The sequence below is a fragment of the Panthera pardus genome, unplaced genomic scaffold (genome assembly GCF_024362965.1).
Source record: "Panthera pardus isolate Hobbes unplaced genomic scaffold, ASM2436296v1 HiC_scaffold_10, whole genome shotgun sequence".
Lineage (NCBI taxonomy): Eukaryota > Metazoa > Chordata > Mammalia > Carnivora > Felidae > Panthera > Panthera pardus.
In genome coordinates this window covers 104,042,075-104,057,626 of record NW_026526655.1, presented here as the reverse complement: position 1 = coordinate 104,057,626, position 15,552 = coordinate 104,042,075, and the positions used below count along the sequence as shown (strand labels likewise).

At 48.8% G+C, this 15,552-nt stretch overlaps 1 protein-coding gene across 2 annotated transcripts in view; it reads left to right on the top strand.

The window, feature by feature from the left end:
* The window catches only part of TFCP2L1 (transcription factor CP2 like 1), a 58,194-nt gene that overhangs the window by 19,752 nt on the left and 22,890 nt on the right, over positions 1 to 15,552 (top strand). For both annotated transcript variants that reach the window (XM_019469383.2, XM_053909779.1), the window contains 4 exons: positions 12,312 to 12,388; positions 12,921 to 13,026; positions 13,711 to 13,817; positions 15,068 to 15,220. In XM_019469383.2, coding sequence (XP_019324928.2) covers positions 12,312 to 12,388; positions 12,921 to 13,026; positions 13,711 to 13,817; positions 15,068 to 15,220 — 443 coding nt within the window. The remainder of the gene's footprint in view (positions 1 to 12,311; positions 12,389 to 12,920; positions 13,027 to 13,710; positions 13,818 to 15,067; positions 15,221 to 15,552) is intronic.

Here is a 15,552-nt window from a genome sequence, read left to right as displayed (position 1 = left end):
GGAACTTGGGAATCCAGAGCATTTTGGGAGGGAGAAGAGAATAATTTTAGATTTAAGGAAAAGTGTCCGAGGGGATGAAGAGATACAAAGTGTCAAAAATTGTACCGATATTCTATACAGCTTCCCATAATGTTAACATCACATGTACACATGGTACAGTGGGGCACCTGGCTGGCTCAGTCAGTGAAGCATGTGACTTTTGCTCTTGGGGTCGTGAGTTTGAGCCCCACAGTGGGTGTAGAAATTATAAATAAATAAACTTTAAAAAAATAAAGAACCTCATAAGCTTTCTATAGTTTTCAGTGGAAAAAAAAAAATAAAGAACCACGGCACAGTGATTGAAACCAGGTACTTCCTTTGGTGCGATGCTCTACATCTCTACTCATCTTGCATTTTACCACTGCCTCTGTTGCTGACCTTTTCTGCTCCAGGAGCCAATCCAGGATCCCACATGGCATTTTGTTGTCTGGTTTTCTTAGTCCCCTGCAACTGGTGATAGTCCCTCAGTCTTCTCTTGTCTTCCATGACCTTCAGACTTAAAGAGTGCTTACTGGTTAGTTATTTGGTAGAATGCGCTCAATTTTGGTTTGTCTGATGTTTTTATTTTTTTTATTTTTTTTTTAATGTTTATTTTTGAGAGAGAGACAAGAGTGTGAGTAGGGGAGAGTGAAGGCAGAGAGGCAGAGTGGGGGGGTGGGAGTGGGGCACAGAATCTGAAGCAGGTTCCAGGCTCTGAGCTGTCAGCACAGAGCCCGATGTGGGCCTTGAACCCACGAACTGCGAGATCATGACCTGAGCCGAAGTCAGATGCTTAACTGACTGAGCCCCCCAGGCGCCCCTTGTTTGATGTTTTTAAATAATGAGATTGAGGTTTTGTTTTTTGGCAAGAATGCCACAGAAGTGACATTGTGCCCAGGCTAGTGTATCCTGTTAGGGGTTCATGATGCTGATTTGTCTCATTGCTGGTAGTGCTGGCCTTGATAAGTTAGTACGTCGGCCAGGTTCCTCAGCTGTGAAGTTGGTATTTTCCCCTTTGTAATTAATAGATACCTTGGGGTGGAGGAGATGGTTGGAGACTATGCTGATACCTTGATTGTCCTCAAACTTACGCCCACTCTTAGTTGATCCTTTGGTTGATCGTTTTTGCACCAATTTCTACTGCAGCATTTGCTTCGTGGTGATTTTCTTTATTTCTGTTTCTACATTTAGTAATTGGAATGCTACTGTCAGAAGGAGCTTTTTCTTCTCGACTGTTAATTTATGCACTCACTGATCTATTGCATGAGTACGGACCTGTGGATGTTTATTTTACTCTCTGGGTTAAAATTCAGCATTATTGTTTCTGAGCTCTTGTCCAATTTGTGCTGGTTGTGGCTAGTGGGGGCTCCTTCCGATGGGCCTCCGTGACACTTGGACACGCCTCTCTCCTTTTTCTGAGCCTGCTCTCACTTTTGGTGCTACAAGATGAGCCTCTTGCATTTTGCCTGCTCTGGCCCTGGAAACAGCCCCTTCTCTAAAGAGTTTCTAGGACACGGACACCTTTACTCTGTACGTATGCACACATACTTCCTGTGTGTGTGTTCGGGATCCATTGTGTGCCGGGCATGATGCCTAGTCCCTGACACGAGTGGCTGTGAGGAGGTTAAGTGCCCTGTCCAAGGTCACACAGGTGACAGGCCATCACGATCAGGACCTGGGTGTGTTGATGGCAAAGCCTTTTCGCAGAAGCCTGCCTCGTGTCGACACATTGGCATGGTAGTGCCCACGTGCAGGTGACGAGACAAACTCCTGTGCGGGACACGGTGTGTGCGGTGTTAATGCTTCCTCCACCTGCTCTTGCTACCCGACGGCTGGCGGTCAGCCCTCCCTTCTCAGAGGTAATGACGGCCTCCATTATGTTTTATATGCTATTAATTACCCAAAGCAGTAACTGTTGGAAAGAAAACAACCTTTAAATCTTGGCCGGCCCGGGCAATTGCCTCCTGTTCTTGGGAACACTGTGATCTGGGCAGGAGGCCCTGCACCGGGTTCCGCTCACTGGGCACAGCCGCTCCTGAGGGAGCGCCTGGTGGGCACGGCCTGGGGGAGGCCAGCAGGGCTGGGCCTGCTCTGGGCAGCAGGGGTGTCCCCCACCTGCCCCCCCCCCCCCCGACGGTGGCAGAGACACTCAGGTAGCCCTGGTGGGGTCGCCCCAGGGCGTGTCCCAGTGTGGCTGCCTCCTGGCTGTGTGACCTTGGGTGGCCGGGTCACGCGGTGCGCAGAGCTCTTGTGAGGGCTGCAGGAGTCCGTCTGTGCAGCACTGAGTGCAGTGGTCAGTGCATGAGTCGGGCTCAGTACCTGAGCGCATTTCACGCCCTTTCGCAAATGCTAATCGTGACTGGTACTGGTTGAACACTTACTGCATGCCAGGCTGCAAGTACGTTATCTTATTCAGTCTCCCAACCACTCTGCAAAGCACATTTTGCAGATGAGGAGGGGAAGATTCAGAGAAAGTCATGAACTTGCTAGGATATGGGAAGGTCTAGGCTCAACGCCAGTGCATCTGACCTGACCCCGGCTGCCCTCCCCGTTCTTGTCTTGGGCCAGGCCACAGGCTGCTGAGACTTTGCCATTCACTTGCAACGTCACCTTGGGTACATCAGTATCTCTCTGGGCCTTGGTATCCTCCCCTCTGAAATGGGCACAGTCATAATGCACTGTGAGTTGTCAGGGTGGGCTCTCAGAGAGACGCTGGGCACTCCCTGTGTCTGCCCTTGTGTGCACGTGTTTGGTGTTCTGTTTATTGGATGAAGTCTGTTTTCCCCAAATGCCCATCTGTCTGGTTGGGTTTTGGGTACTGGCCTGGCACTGGGAAAAAGAATACCAATCATTGTTGGGCATCTGTTACATGCCTGGGACAGTATGAGACACTCCCTACTGTTTGTTTCATGTTTTTCAAATTCACATGTAATATATTTCTAGTTTTCAACAGCGTTAATGCTGAAGATGTATATAATTTAAGAGGGAAAGGTCCTTTTCTGTCAACTGTTAGATACGTATATTAGACTCAGAAATATAAGGGGGCATGTATAACAGTTAAAAATAAAAGTGCAGTTATATCGTGAACATGTTATTCAGCAACTTTTTTGATGGGGTATTTGCATCATAGACTGTGTGTATCCACAGTATTGATGGGTATTGTCAAAATACCCAATAGGCTGTGATATTATCTGTCCCACCTCTAGTGTGTTTGAGAGTCCACGCCCATATTTTGTCCTTTGGGGATGCTAGCAGTCGGTTAAATTTTTGCCAGTCTGATAGATGAAACTCGCATTGCATCATTGCCATTTGGCATTTCTTTGACCATCAGGGAGGCTGGGCATCTGTTCATGTTCTTCTTGGTGTGACTGACTAGTTCCAGCTCTGTTAATTGCTTTAAGGAATTAAAAAAAAATTTTTTTTTAATCTTTATTTTTGAGAGAGAGAGAGACAGAGACAGAGTGTGAGCAGGGGAGGGGCAGAGAGAGAGGGAGGCACAGAATACGAAGCAGGCTCCAGGCTCTGAGCTGTCAGCACAGAGCCCGATGTGGGGCTCGAACTCAGACACCATGAGATCATGACCTGAGCCAAAGTCATAGGCTTAGCCGAATGAGCCACCCAGGCACCCCTGCTTTAGTAAGGGAACTTAATATCAAATTCTGCCACCATTAATTCTGAGCCTGTCACATGCCACTACTGTACAAGAGGGCGGAATGTGAATGTGTGTGTGTGTGTGCGCGCGCACGCGCAACTCTGGTTCAGGTAAACCAGTAGCTGGCCTGTCCTCAAGAGCTTCCGGTCTAGCTGAGGACCTCCAACTTAGGCATTGTGCAAGAAAGCCACGGGGCAAAGCTGCGAAGCATCAAAAGAAGTTGGGAGGGAGGGAGAGGGAGAGGTCAGCAGAAAGAGTGAACATTATATAAAAACTCGAATGTCAATGTCTATAAATAAAGTTTTATTGGACCACAGCCACACCCATTCGCTCATGTGTTGTGTATGGCTGCTTCCTTGTTCCAGTGGCAGAGTCGAGTAGTTGTGACAGATAACCTTATGGGCCACAAGGCTGAACATAGTTACTATCTGGCCCTTTAGGGAGAAAGTTGGCTGATGCCTGGGCTAGAAGGTGTTAGATATTACGGGCTGTGAGGGACGAGGGAATGAAGGTCTGTTGAGCACTTGTCTGGAGTGGGTGCAGTGTAAAGTGCCCGATGTATATTTTCCTTGGAAGAGAGGTTGCTTTTGTATCCCATGTAGTCCTTGCCCTCCTTCTTCCATTTCTGGTAGTGCTCCTGCAGGGTGGAGGTGAGCAAGGGCAAAGGGGCAGGGCGGAGGGTGGACATAGTCTTAAGGGTGGGGGAGAAGGAGGGTTCTACACCCCTTGGAATGGCGTCTGGGCCCACTGGGCAGGGTCCTAACCATTCTTGGGGAGGGTGGCCCAGTTCCCTACTGAGCCTCAGCTGGGGGCCCCCCCGCTGCTTCCTGGGAGCTAAAGCTGGAGTGCCAAGGTGCTAGGGGTCACCAGGGCTCTGCTGGTTAAGGTGGGGAGGTGGATGTGAAGACTGTGACCGCCCCTCCTCCAGCTCAGGCCATTCCTGGCCTGGTGGCCACCTGCTGACGGCTAGTTTACATCACCAAGTGCCAACCCTGGGGCTCCTTCCCTTTTAGCCTTTAAAAGACCTTTAACTGCTCCAAAGTAGAGGGTGGGGGCTGGGGATGGTAGAGGGCATTGCCCTGAAGACTTTGGGGGAGGAAGGACCACCATCCCCTGGTAGGGCCCTGGTACATCTGCCTGTGTTCTCACTACAGGGGGGGCGGGGGGTTGAGATCCAGCCAGAGACCTATGTGCCGCTCTCCATTAGGGGCGCCTTCAATCCGCCAACAGCCTTCTGCCCCTTAAATACCGGTGTCGTCCACAGTTTCGAGACCTGGAAACTGAGACTCACAAACGGAGTGATTTACCCATTAGTGAGTGGTGGGTCCGCCTATGACCCCAGGCTCCAGACACGTTCCCAAAGTAGTTTTGGGAGCTTGCAGAAGAACACTGGCAGATGCTTATCTCTGTAATTTTTCAGTTACTGTTTGTTTCCGGTATGTGATTATGATTGTTCTGTATGCAGCTCTGACACACTTTTCGAAACTAAGTTTAAAAAGTGAGTTGATTAAATAAATAGCATCCTCACTTACAGGCAGTTTATTTCAGTGGCAGAATTGTGGGGTAAATGAGGGTGGTGAATGCTGTCCCCGCTAGCATCTTGGTACGCCCTGCATCCAGCGTGTCACTGGGCACGGAGCGGGTGGCCGTGGGGGATGCAAGGGTGACTGCTGAGTAACGGAGCCCAAGGGACCCTCCCTGTGAGGTGGGGGTGGGGAGTCAGAACACACATGACCGAAATGCAGTGCAGATGACAGCTGGCTCCCAAGTGTCCTGCCTCCACCCCGTTGTTGTGTGTGTGTTTTAATTTCAGATCGATTGAGGACTACAGAGAAGAAGAGAACACATACTCGTGTGCCCAACACAGTTTGCAACCTTGCCAAATTTGCTCCTGATTGTCCCTCTTTCTAATGCTGTTGCCTTTCTTCCCTCCTCAGAAGCAAAACCACTTGTGAAATTGGCGTTGGTTTGAAATGTTGGTGTTGGTTTGAATGTCCACGCAGATTCTTAATTTTTTTACTGCCTTGCGTAGTTAGCTATCAAATTAATGGCATCATTTTTTGTGTCTTTTTTTTGTTAAAAAATTTTTTTAATGTTTATTTTTGAGAGGGAGGGAGACAGAACATGAACATGAACAGAGAACATGAATATGAGAGGGGCAGAGAGAGGGGGAGACACAGAATCCAAAGCAGGCTCCAGCCTCTGAGCTGTCAGCACAGAGCCTGACGCAGGGCTCGAACTTACAAACTGGGAGATCAGACCTGAGCTGAAGTCGGACCCCTAAGCAACTGAGCCACCCAGGTGCCCCATCACTTTCTGTGTCTTTAAACTTAATATTAAGTAGTTTCTTATGTGTCACCAGATACCTTTTTTAAAAAACTTGTTTATTTTTAAGTAATCTCTACACCCAACATGGGGCTTGAATTTACAACCCCGAGAGTAAGAGTTGCATGCTCTACCCGCTAAACCAGCCAGGTGCCCTTACCATATACCTTTTTTGCTTACTATTATGACTCTGAGATTTCTCCATGTTGGTGTGTGTCACTAGAGTGCTCATTTTAAGTGCTGTGTGCACTTCCATTCTACGTCAAATAATAGAATCAATGTATCTCTTTTCGTGGTGCTGGATAGATAGGTTGTTGACAGTTTCTCCCCGTAATGAGCGATGCCACAGTGAGCAAGTTTTGTCTGTCTCCTGATGTACATGAAGAGCTTCCTTAGGATATGCTTTTAGAATTGGATTTGCCTGACTGAAGGGTTTGTACATCTTTCATGAAACCTTGTTGCCAGACCCTTCTCCAAAATGGTTGTATCAGTGTAATGCTTCCATCAGCAATGCCCAAGAGTACCCATTCTCTACCTTGTAATCGGCACTTGATATCATCCGACTGTAATTTTTGCCCCTCCGATGGATGGAAGATGGTATCTTACCTTACTTTGCGTCACCCTGCACACTTGTAGAGACCAGCATCTTTTCATGTGCATGTTGATCATTTTCTCTTGCCGGAGAGTGATCATTATGACCCAGTTTTCCAGGTCAATCCCCACTTGTAGAGACCGTGTAATTATTAACAGCACCCTTGGCGTTTTCAAAAGTGTCTGGGTATAAATGTTATCATGGTTTTCCTATATAATATAAAGGGCATCTTTTTTCCTTTGTGTATTTGTGTCTACTTTAAAAAAGATCCTTTCCTACCTCATGGTCATAAAATAATCTCATATGTTTTTCTAGAAACGTTAGGTTTTGCTCTTATTTTGGTTTTCATTAACTTAGAATTATTATATACGGTATGAGGTAGCCGTGTATTTTTTCCATATGCATAACCACACTCTTAAAAAGTCTGTGTCTTTTCTCACTGTCATAGATCACGTTTCCAAGTGTCTACAAGTCTATTTCTGGCTTTTTTATTCTTTTAGTCTGTTTGTTTCCATGCCAAATTACATGATTTTAGTGATTATAACCTTATATCTTCAGAGTATTTTATTTTATTATTATTTTTTATTTTATTTTTTAAATTTTATTTATTAATTTTTTTTAACGTTTATTCATTTTTGACAGACAGCGTGAGCAGGGGAGGGACAGAGAGAGAGACACAGAATCCGAAGCAGGCTCCAGGCTCTGAGCTGTCAGCACAGAGCCCGATGCGGGGCTCAAATCCACAAACCGTGAGATCATGACCTGAGCCAAAGTTGGATGCCCAACTGACTGAGCCACCCAGGCACCCCCTTTTTTTTTTTTTTTTTTTTTTTTTAGAGAGAGAGAGAGAGCAAGCACGAGTGGGGGAGAGGGGCAGAGGGAGAGAGAGAGGATCTTAAGCATGCTCTGCACTCAGAGCAGAGTCTGACACGGGGCTCAATCCCACGACCCTGGGATCATGACCTGAGCTGAAATGGAGTTGGGTGCTCAATCGACTGAGCCACTCAGGTGCCCCCGGAGTTATTTTAAATGGAGCGGTATTTTAAATGGAGTGTTTCAGGGAGACTAGTTTGTCATGAGGAAACAAATATCAGACCTCATGCAACAGTGTGGTCACATGTCCATTAGACTTTGAAGGTGCATCTTGGTTTAGCAGGTGTATAGGGTGTTAGGGATTTAAGCCTTAAAGGAAGGGGAGGGTTTAGGTGTGTGGGAGAAGGTCATACAATAAGACGAATATAAAGACATTCAGGAGGAAACATAAAGTGGACTCCTTGAATGTTAGAACCAGAAGGGACCTTTGAAGCCACTAGAGACTGTATGCGGTAGTTTGGCTAAGTGATCAGTCTTTGGAGTCTGATAAGCCCAGGTTTGATCTTCACCAAGATTCTTAACGTCTCTGGATCTTAATTTTAATTTCCTCGTCTATAAAATGGGAGCAGTGATGGGTTTTCCTCATAGGACCGTTGGGGGGACCAAATCCAATAATGCACGTGACAGGCTTGGCCATGTCCTGGCATGTAGCCGTACAGAAACTGAATGATAGTTACTTATTATCCTATTTCCTTGATTCTAGGGCCAACTTCTCTTTCTTTTGCCACATTTTACAATTTTGGAATTAGAACAGGCTTTTACCTTCATTTCCTGTAGTGCTTGTTTTTCTTCCCAGGTTGTTTAGAATGTGGGAAACAGAATATTTTATAGACCAGGAATTGGGGCCGACATGCTGTATGCAGAATCCACCCTCCAAGTTGATTTGGTCATCCTAGGAATCCTTTCTCTTGTTGATCCTAGAGAGAAGAAGGAAGGGGAAAAAAACCCCATCTTAACTTGGGATGGGGATATATACCGTGACATGCTGTAGCAAACTGGTACCTCCCAGGAAAGAGAGAATCATGTAGAACTATAGATGTCCCCCGCCCAGTGAATGACACCCACCGGGTAGGATGCGGTAGGATCTGGAAACATTTAGTGTCTGCTCCTGGCTGTGCCAATTGTGCCCAAGTCAGGGAACCTATGCCCCCTCCTCTCAGTGGGGCCCACGACCCCAAGCTGCCCGAGTCACAGGCTGTCTGACCTGTGCTGAGATTCAGGTGAGTGAACGCCTGAGCAGATGCTGCCACCACGGGAGCACCCAGTGACTGGGAGCTGCCAGTTACTGTCCCCCGAGGCACGCCTCTCCCCTCCTGCCAGCTTGCCTCAGTTTTGCTTGGGATCGCTTTCTCATTCATTCATCCCCTCCGCTCTAGAAATCCTGTGCACTCTTCAAAGTCCATCTTGAATGTCATCTCCTAGTCCAAACCTTTTGTCACCCTTCCCCCCCCCCCGTCACACCCTCATTCTCTGTGAGTATTGCTCAACTTTGGATCTCTGTTGTCTCTTAAGGAGATTTTCCAAATTCTGCCTTATATGACTACTTTTCCTACGTGGTGTGATGTAGCCTGGAAGACTGCTAACCTTCGAGGGCAAGAGTGTGTCTTAGTTTTGCAAACCCTGTGTGTAGTTCTGGCACAGAACAGCATCGCAAAGAGTATGAAATGACATTTACGCACACACTTGCGGAATATCTACTGTGTGTCAAACAATATAGTAACCAGCGGAACAGATGTACTCTGTGCCCTCATGGAGCCTGCTTCCTTCCCTTGACTCTCACTCATGCCCTGAAATGATGCTGGCCAAGCAGAGAGGTGCCCCTGTGCTCAGGTCAGTTCAGCTTTCATGACCTCACTGATTGGTGTGTGAGACCACGGACAGTGGCCTTCTGATGGCGCTGTGTGAGAGCTGGGCTTGGGGAGGTCGGTCTGGCCCCAGCGTTGGCGTCTAGGCAGGCATGGGAGAGAGGTGCCCCGGAGTGTGTGTATATGCAGGAGGAAGGGATAAGGACGGGAGATTGGAGAGGCGGTTGGGGAAGCACGTGGGTCAGACCTCGCAGCAGGTGGAAGAGGCTGTAGCCCCAGACCCAGGGCCCCACTTACTAGCTCTGAGCCCAGATTTCGCTGCCCCTTCTGTTCAGGCTCAAAACGGCCCTGCATGGGGCAGGAGGGGAGCCTCGGTTTGCTTGAGCTGGGGCTGTCCTGCAGAGCCTGGGGTCAGTGCTAACTGGGCCCTGGGGCACCTGTAAACCCATAGTGATGACCGCTTGGGCCTCAGGCCTCATGCCAGAGCTGGCTATGTTTTCCGCTTTCCCTCGGAGAAGGTGGAGGACGCTGGAAAAACCAGTTAGGGTGTGTGAGGCTCCATTTTATGTTGCTGTTAAGGGAGTGTTGGCTCCAGAGCCCGGAAACGTATATTAAAAATCTGGCTCTTTCAGAAAGCTAGAAGCATTGGGTACGTCAGCAAGTGGCATCTCCCGGACTGGTAAGTGGGCAGGACAAGAATTTGGGGCTTGCGCCTCCCCCCTCTGATGCGAAGGGCACATCGTCCTGAGTGGTAACTGGGGCTTAGTGCATCACTGTGCCCCTTGGTCCCGTCCCAGAGGCTGGTAAAATACCAAGTGGGCATTTCTGTGCTTGGCCGGCCTCGTTTCCAGGCCTGGTGGGAGCCGTGGGAAGGAGCTCCGTGGCACACAGCCCTGTGTCCGTCCTGCTCACTTCTGAGTCCCTGCGATTCACGTGGTGTCGGGCAGTACTTGTTGTAGGCGAATATTTGGAAGCAATGATTTAATCTCATGTTCTTCGCCCATTCTGTTGTTCATTGCAGGGAGGATGAACAACTTTGTGGCTGCTTTAACAAATTACTACAAACATGTTGGCTTAAAACAAAACAACAGAAGTTTATTCTCCCAGAGTTCTGGTGGCTGGAGGTGGGAAATCTGATGGGGCTGTGCTCCTTCCGGGGGCCTTAGGGGACCAGCCAGTCTTTGCACCTTCCGGCTGCTGGGGGCTCCAGGTGTTCCTAGATCTCCAGTCTCTGTGCCTCTGCTGTCACATTGTCTCCTCTCTGTCTCCCGCGTGTGTCTCTTATAAGGACACTTGTAATTAGATTTAGGGACCTCCGGATAATCTAGGAGGATCTCCTCATCTCAGTATCCTTAATTTAATTGCATCTGCAAAGACTGTTTTTCCAAATACAACATAACATTCACAGGTTGTGGAGATGAGGGTATGGACAGGCCTTTTCTGGGAGGTGGCAGCGTTCAACCCACCCCCAGGGCTCTTAGGGTTTTTCAAATCATGGCCGTTGTAGCTATTTTAAAGCTGCTAGCTGCTGGGTTTGTGCTGTTTGCAGTCAAGTTTTTGTGTGTGTGTGTGTGTGTGTGTGTGTGTGTGTGTGTGTGTGTGTATAAAGAGAGGGAGAGAGGGAGAGGTGGGTTTTAATATAGGTAGATTTCCATTTTCCCCAGTTTTAGTTTCCGAAAGTCCTTCCCTATTGAGTGTTAGCTACGTATGATTTATGTTCACATAAAACCTTAAGAAACTGGGGGCTCCTGGGTGGCTCCGACAGTTGAGTGAGCGCCTAACTCTTGATTTCGGCTCAGGTCATGATCTTGCGGTTGTGGGATTGAGCCTCTCTGTTCTGAGCGTGGAGCCTGCTTAAGATTCTCTCCCTCTCTCCCCATTCGTACTCTCTCTAAAAAAAGTAAAATAAAAACCAACCTTAAGAAATTTACTGTTTAGTCCAGTGGTAACTTCTTTTGATATTTGCCGTGAGGTGAATACCTACAAAACCCAGAGAAATCCGAGTCAGGTCTGTAGTTTGGTGAATTGCATGTGCCGTGGTCAGTTTCCTGCTTTTGCTAATGAACCGTATTTACCTGGATGCCACCACTGGGGAAAATGGGGGACAGGCACTCAGGATCCTTCTGTTCTACATTTGTAACTTCTTGTGGGTCTATCCTTATCTTAAAAAAAAGAATCAAACCGCCAATCGGATTTACCAATTCCAATCATCGAATCATTTATTCTCTGTTAATTTGTAAAACATCCTTTATTAGTTGTGAAATATATTAGGGTGTTTTAGAGTTGTGGTTACGCTTACTTTGGGAAAAATTGACATCATTTGATATATGGTCTTCCTGTCAACGAATATGGCACGTCCTATTTATTCAGACTGTATATTATTTCCTAATAAAACGTGTATAGTTTCCTTCAGGTTATTCGTAGATGCGATTCATAGATTCACATTCTCTCTGTTACTGTGGATGAGTCTTTTCTCCACGTATGTTCTTTAACCAGCTTGTGCTGGTTGGAATCCCCACACCCTTTAAATACATGAAATTCTTTTAACTTGGGAAAATGCTTTTCATTCTGCAATTAAAGACAATGTTTAACAGGCTTTTACTCGTTCCTTTAACCTGCTCTCGGGAACGGTATGGTCAGTTATTTACTGTAATGTGGATTTGGGTGAGTGGCTATGTTCTCCATCCAAGTGAATTGGGGGGGGGGGGCGTCCTTTATGAAGAAATGTTAAGTTACGTTCCGTAAATTTAATGTTAACTCCGTTTTGTTGAATTCTGTTTCTTCGAAAATTGTGGAAGTGCGGTGTCTTGGGGTACACATGGTGTGCTACTTGGGGTGCCCTAGGTGCAACCAGGCTGAGTGGACAAGCTGGGGTGTGCAGTCCAGAGAGTCCATCTAAGTTGGCCACGGACTGACGCCTCTGCTTTGTCGCCTGGGGCCATAAGGCCTGGGTGGCCACTCAGGAGGTCAAGAAGGCCTCTGTCTGGGTGAACCCCAGATTTGAAAGCACTCAGAAATGGAAAATGTATTGTTAACCCCCCTCTAGGTCAGTCTTATGAAATCAGGCTGCTGGAGAATCGGAAGCTGGGAGACTTTCAAGATCTGAACACGAAATATGTCAAGGCAAGGCTGTGGGGCCGCCGTCCTTCCCCAGGGGTTGGTTGGGGTCTGGGAACCTGGGCTTGCCGAGGATGGGGCTCAGGAGTGGCTGGGAGGTTTGGGGAAAGCTCCAGAGTGGGAATGGGTTCCTGTTCCATGGAGCGTGTTGTCTCAGGGGCCAGGGGCAAGCCGGTGGCACTGAGGACCAGAGGGGCCTGGGCTGATCGAACGGGCTCTGGGTTGGGCAGACTCAGGTTGGAGCCAGGCTTTGCCACTTACTGAACTTCCCTGAGCTGTCGTTAGCTCATCTGCACAAAAAGGTATATATGCACGTGAAGCACTTAGTAATCCTGGAAAAAAGGGTCGCCATCATTTTCACTGTGTTATTGGGGTTCTGAGCGGGGAGAAGCATGCAGAGCTTGCGAGCAGGGAAGGGAGGCTCCAGCAGGAGGGGCCTTGGTCTTGAAGGGTAGGAGGTTTGCCCTGGTAGGTGCTTCCTCTTGGGTCCTTGTTGGCCTCACACCTGGCTGTCCCCTCCCGGCCTCCCCTCCTCCAGAGCATTATCCGAGTGGTTTTCCACGACCGCCGGCTGCAGTACACGGAGCACCAGCAGCTGGAAGGATGGCGGTGGAGCAGGCCCGGGGACCGGATCCTGGACATCGGTGAGTCCCTTGGGCTAGGAGGGGCCCAAGGCACTCCAGGCACATTGGGGTTCTTCCTGGATGCTATCGGACTCATGCCTGTGGGGGACACTTCAGTGCGCTATTGCCTTGGGCAGAATGCTGTGGGAGCTGGCACAGGTGACCGTGTCCTCAGGCCTGCCCTCGGGGACTTCCTCTTTCAGTGGCATGAGAAGGCCACTCCGGGGATTGCCCGGAGGCTTTGCAGAGGGTCCTGCCTTAAAGGATTGTGATCTGTGATGGAGGGAAGCTTGGGTATCACGGAGACGGGCAGCAGAAACTGAATTTTGGAGTCTTAGGCACGGATCCCGGGGTCTTTTATCTATAACCCTGGCAGCCATTTGGGTTTTGGAATTTAGAACTTAGAATGACACCAGGGTGCGTAGACCCCCAAGCTGCACGGAATGCCTCCAACAGGCAATCAAGCACACTGATACTTCTGCAGCAGAATAGAATGACTGGTCACACGAAATGGGACAAAGACTAAATAGCTTCGTGGCACTTCAAGTCGGGCTTTCTGCCAAATGGGTCACGCAAAACGTACTTTTCAGAACTTTTGGCATTTCAAATGGTGGTTAAGGAATTTGGACCTGTAATGAGAGTCCTTCCCTAAATACTTGGGAGTGGCTGACACTTGCACTTTTGTGTATGTGTATGTGTGTGCAGATATTCCACTGTCTGTTGGTATCTTGGACCCCAGGGCCAGCCCGACCCAGCTGAACGCTGTCGAGTTTCTGTGGGAGCCTTCGAAGAGAGCCTCTGCATTCATTCAGGTAGGCGGGGGAGTGGTTGTCCTCTGGGGAAGCCAGGAGTCTCGGGGCCCACGTGTATTTCCTCAGAACAGTCCACCTGCAGGGCCCTGCTGGGCTCCTGTTCTCTTTTGCAGGGACATACCCCGAAGGGGAGGGAGTGCAGGAGTGTTGCCCATGCACAGAGCTAGCTGGTCCCTGGGGCTGGAAAAGGACTTGGCATGTTGTAGAATCCTGGGTGGAGTTTGCTTATCAATATATAAGCTTGCTACAAAATAAGCATGTCTTGGCGTACAGAATATGAAATAAGATTTTTTTCCATGATAGTTTCTAAGATTAAATTATTTAGTGGTCAGGCACCTGGTATGCATTCAGGGGCATGGCAGGGCCGCTGTGCTTCTGGGCTGGCACAGGCTGTCTCACTCACTATATGTCCCTTTCTGAGCCTCTTTGTTTTTCCACCTGTCTTACAAATCGGACAATGAGCATAAAGTCATTACTGTAGTACCTGGTCCATAGTAATTGCTCAGTAAAAGTTATGACTTTTGTTTTAAAACATAATTACAGTATTCTTACTTTATTTAATTTATTTTTTTTAAAGTTTATTTATTTGGAGAGAGAGAGAGAGTGTGCATGCATGCAGCAGAGGGGCAGAGAGAGGGAGAGAGGGGGCTCAATCTCATGAACCATGAGATCATGACCTGAGCCGAAACCCAGTTGGTTGCTCAACTGACTGAGCCACCCAGGCACCCCTCTTACTATATTTTAAAGTCACTATTACAATAGTGTTGTATTGCCACAGTAATACATTATTATAGTATTATAGTGTTAAAATAATAAATATACATTGAGTGTGGTAGGTACTTAGCAGAAACACAGAGATGGTTCCAGCCCCCTGGTCATGCTTCTGGCCTGGCCCCAGGAACCTGGACACCAGGGCCACTGGGGGCTTAGCTATGGTCCCACCTGCTCTGCAGTCTGTGGGGTCTGCCTGGGGAGAGAAGTGAGGGTGGGGCTACTGGGGTCCGTGGGCCTGAGCAATGGCAAGGACTTCGCTGGTCAGGCAGGGCCCCCAAGGTCAAGGGACAAAGGTGGGAGGGGAGGGCGTGTCCTTTATAAAGCGGGACGGAGGGCCATTGGCCTGGGGAGAGCGGGGAGGCTGACACAGATCTGCACCTGACTAGGCAGGATGGAAACCTTCATTTGGCCAGGGGCACTTGCGGAGCCCAGGGCCGGTCCCTCTTCTTGCTTCTTGCCCATGTTTCCCCTTCCAGGTACACTGTATCAGCACAGAATTCACCCCGAGGAAGCACGGGGGTGAGAAGGGGGTGCCTTTCCGAGTACAGATTGACACATTTAAGCAGAACGACAATGGGGAATACACAGAGCACTTGCACTCCGCCAGCTGCCAGATCAAGGTGTTCAAGGTAGGACATCCTTGCCACGTTCCGCCCGGGGTCACACGTGCCCACGGGTCCCTGCCTGCGCTGGACAGTGACGCCACCACGTTGACCTGTGCAGTCGCCCTGGAGGCCCAGCAGGGGGCTTGGCGTCCCTGTAGCCCGGGGCTCCCGCCTGGATTCCTGAAGAGCCCGAGCAGTATGTCTTGGGGTGATGGGCCTGGCCACTGTGGGTGTCCTTCTGCGTGTGGCACCTTCCGTCTCCCATCACCACAGATGGCCGTGCCCAGCTCTACTTTGTAAGAATGTCTGGACTTGAACGTTTTTAGGTTTTTGTTTTCCTCCCATGCACTTTGTAG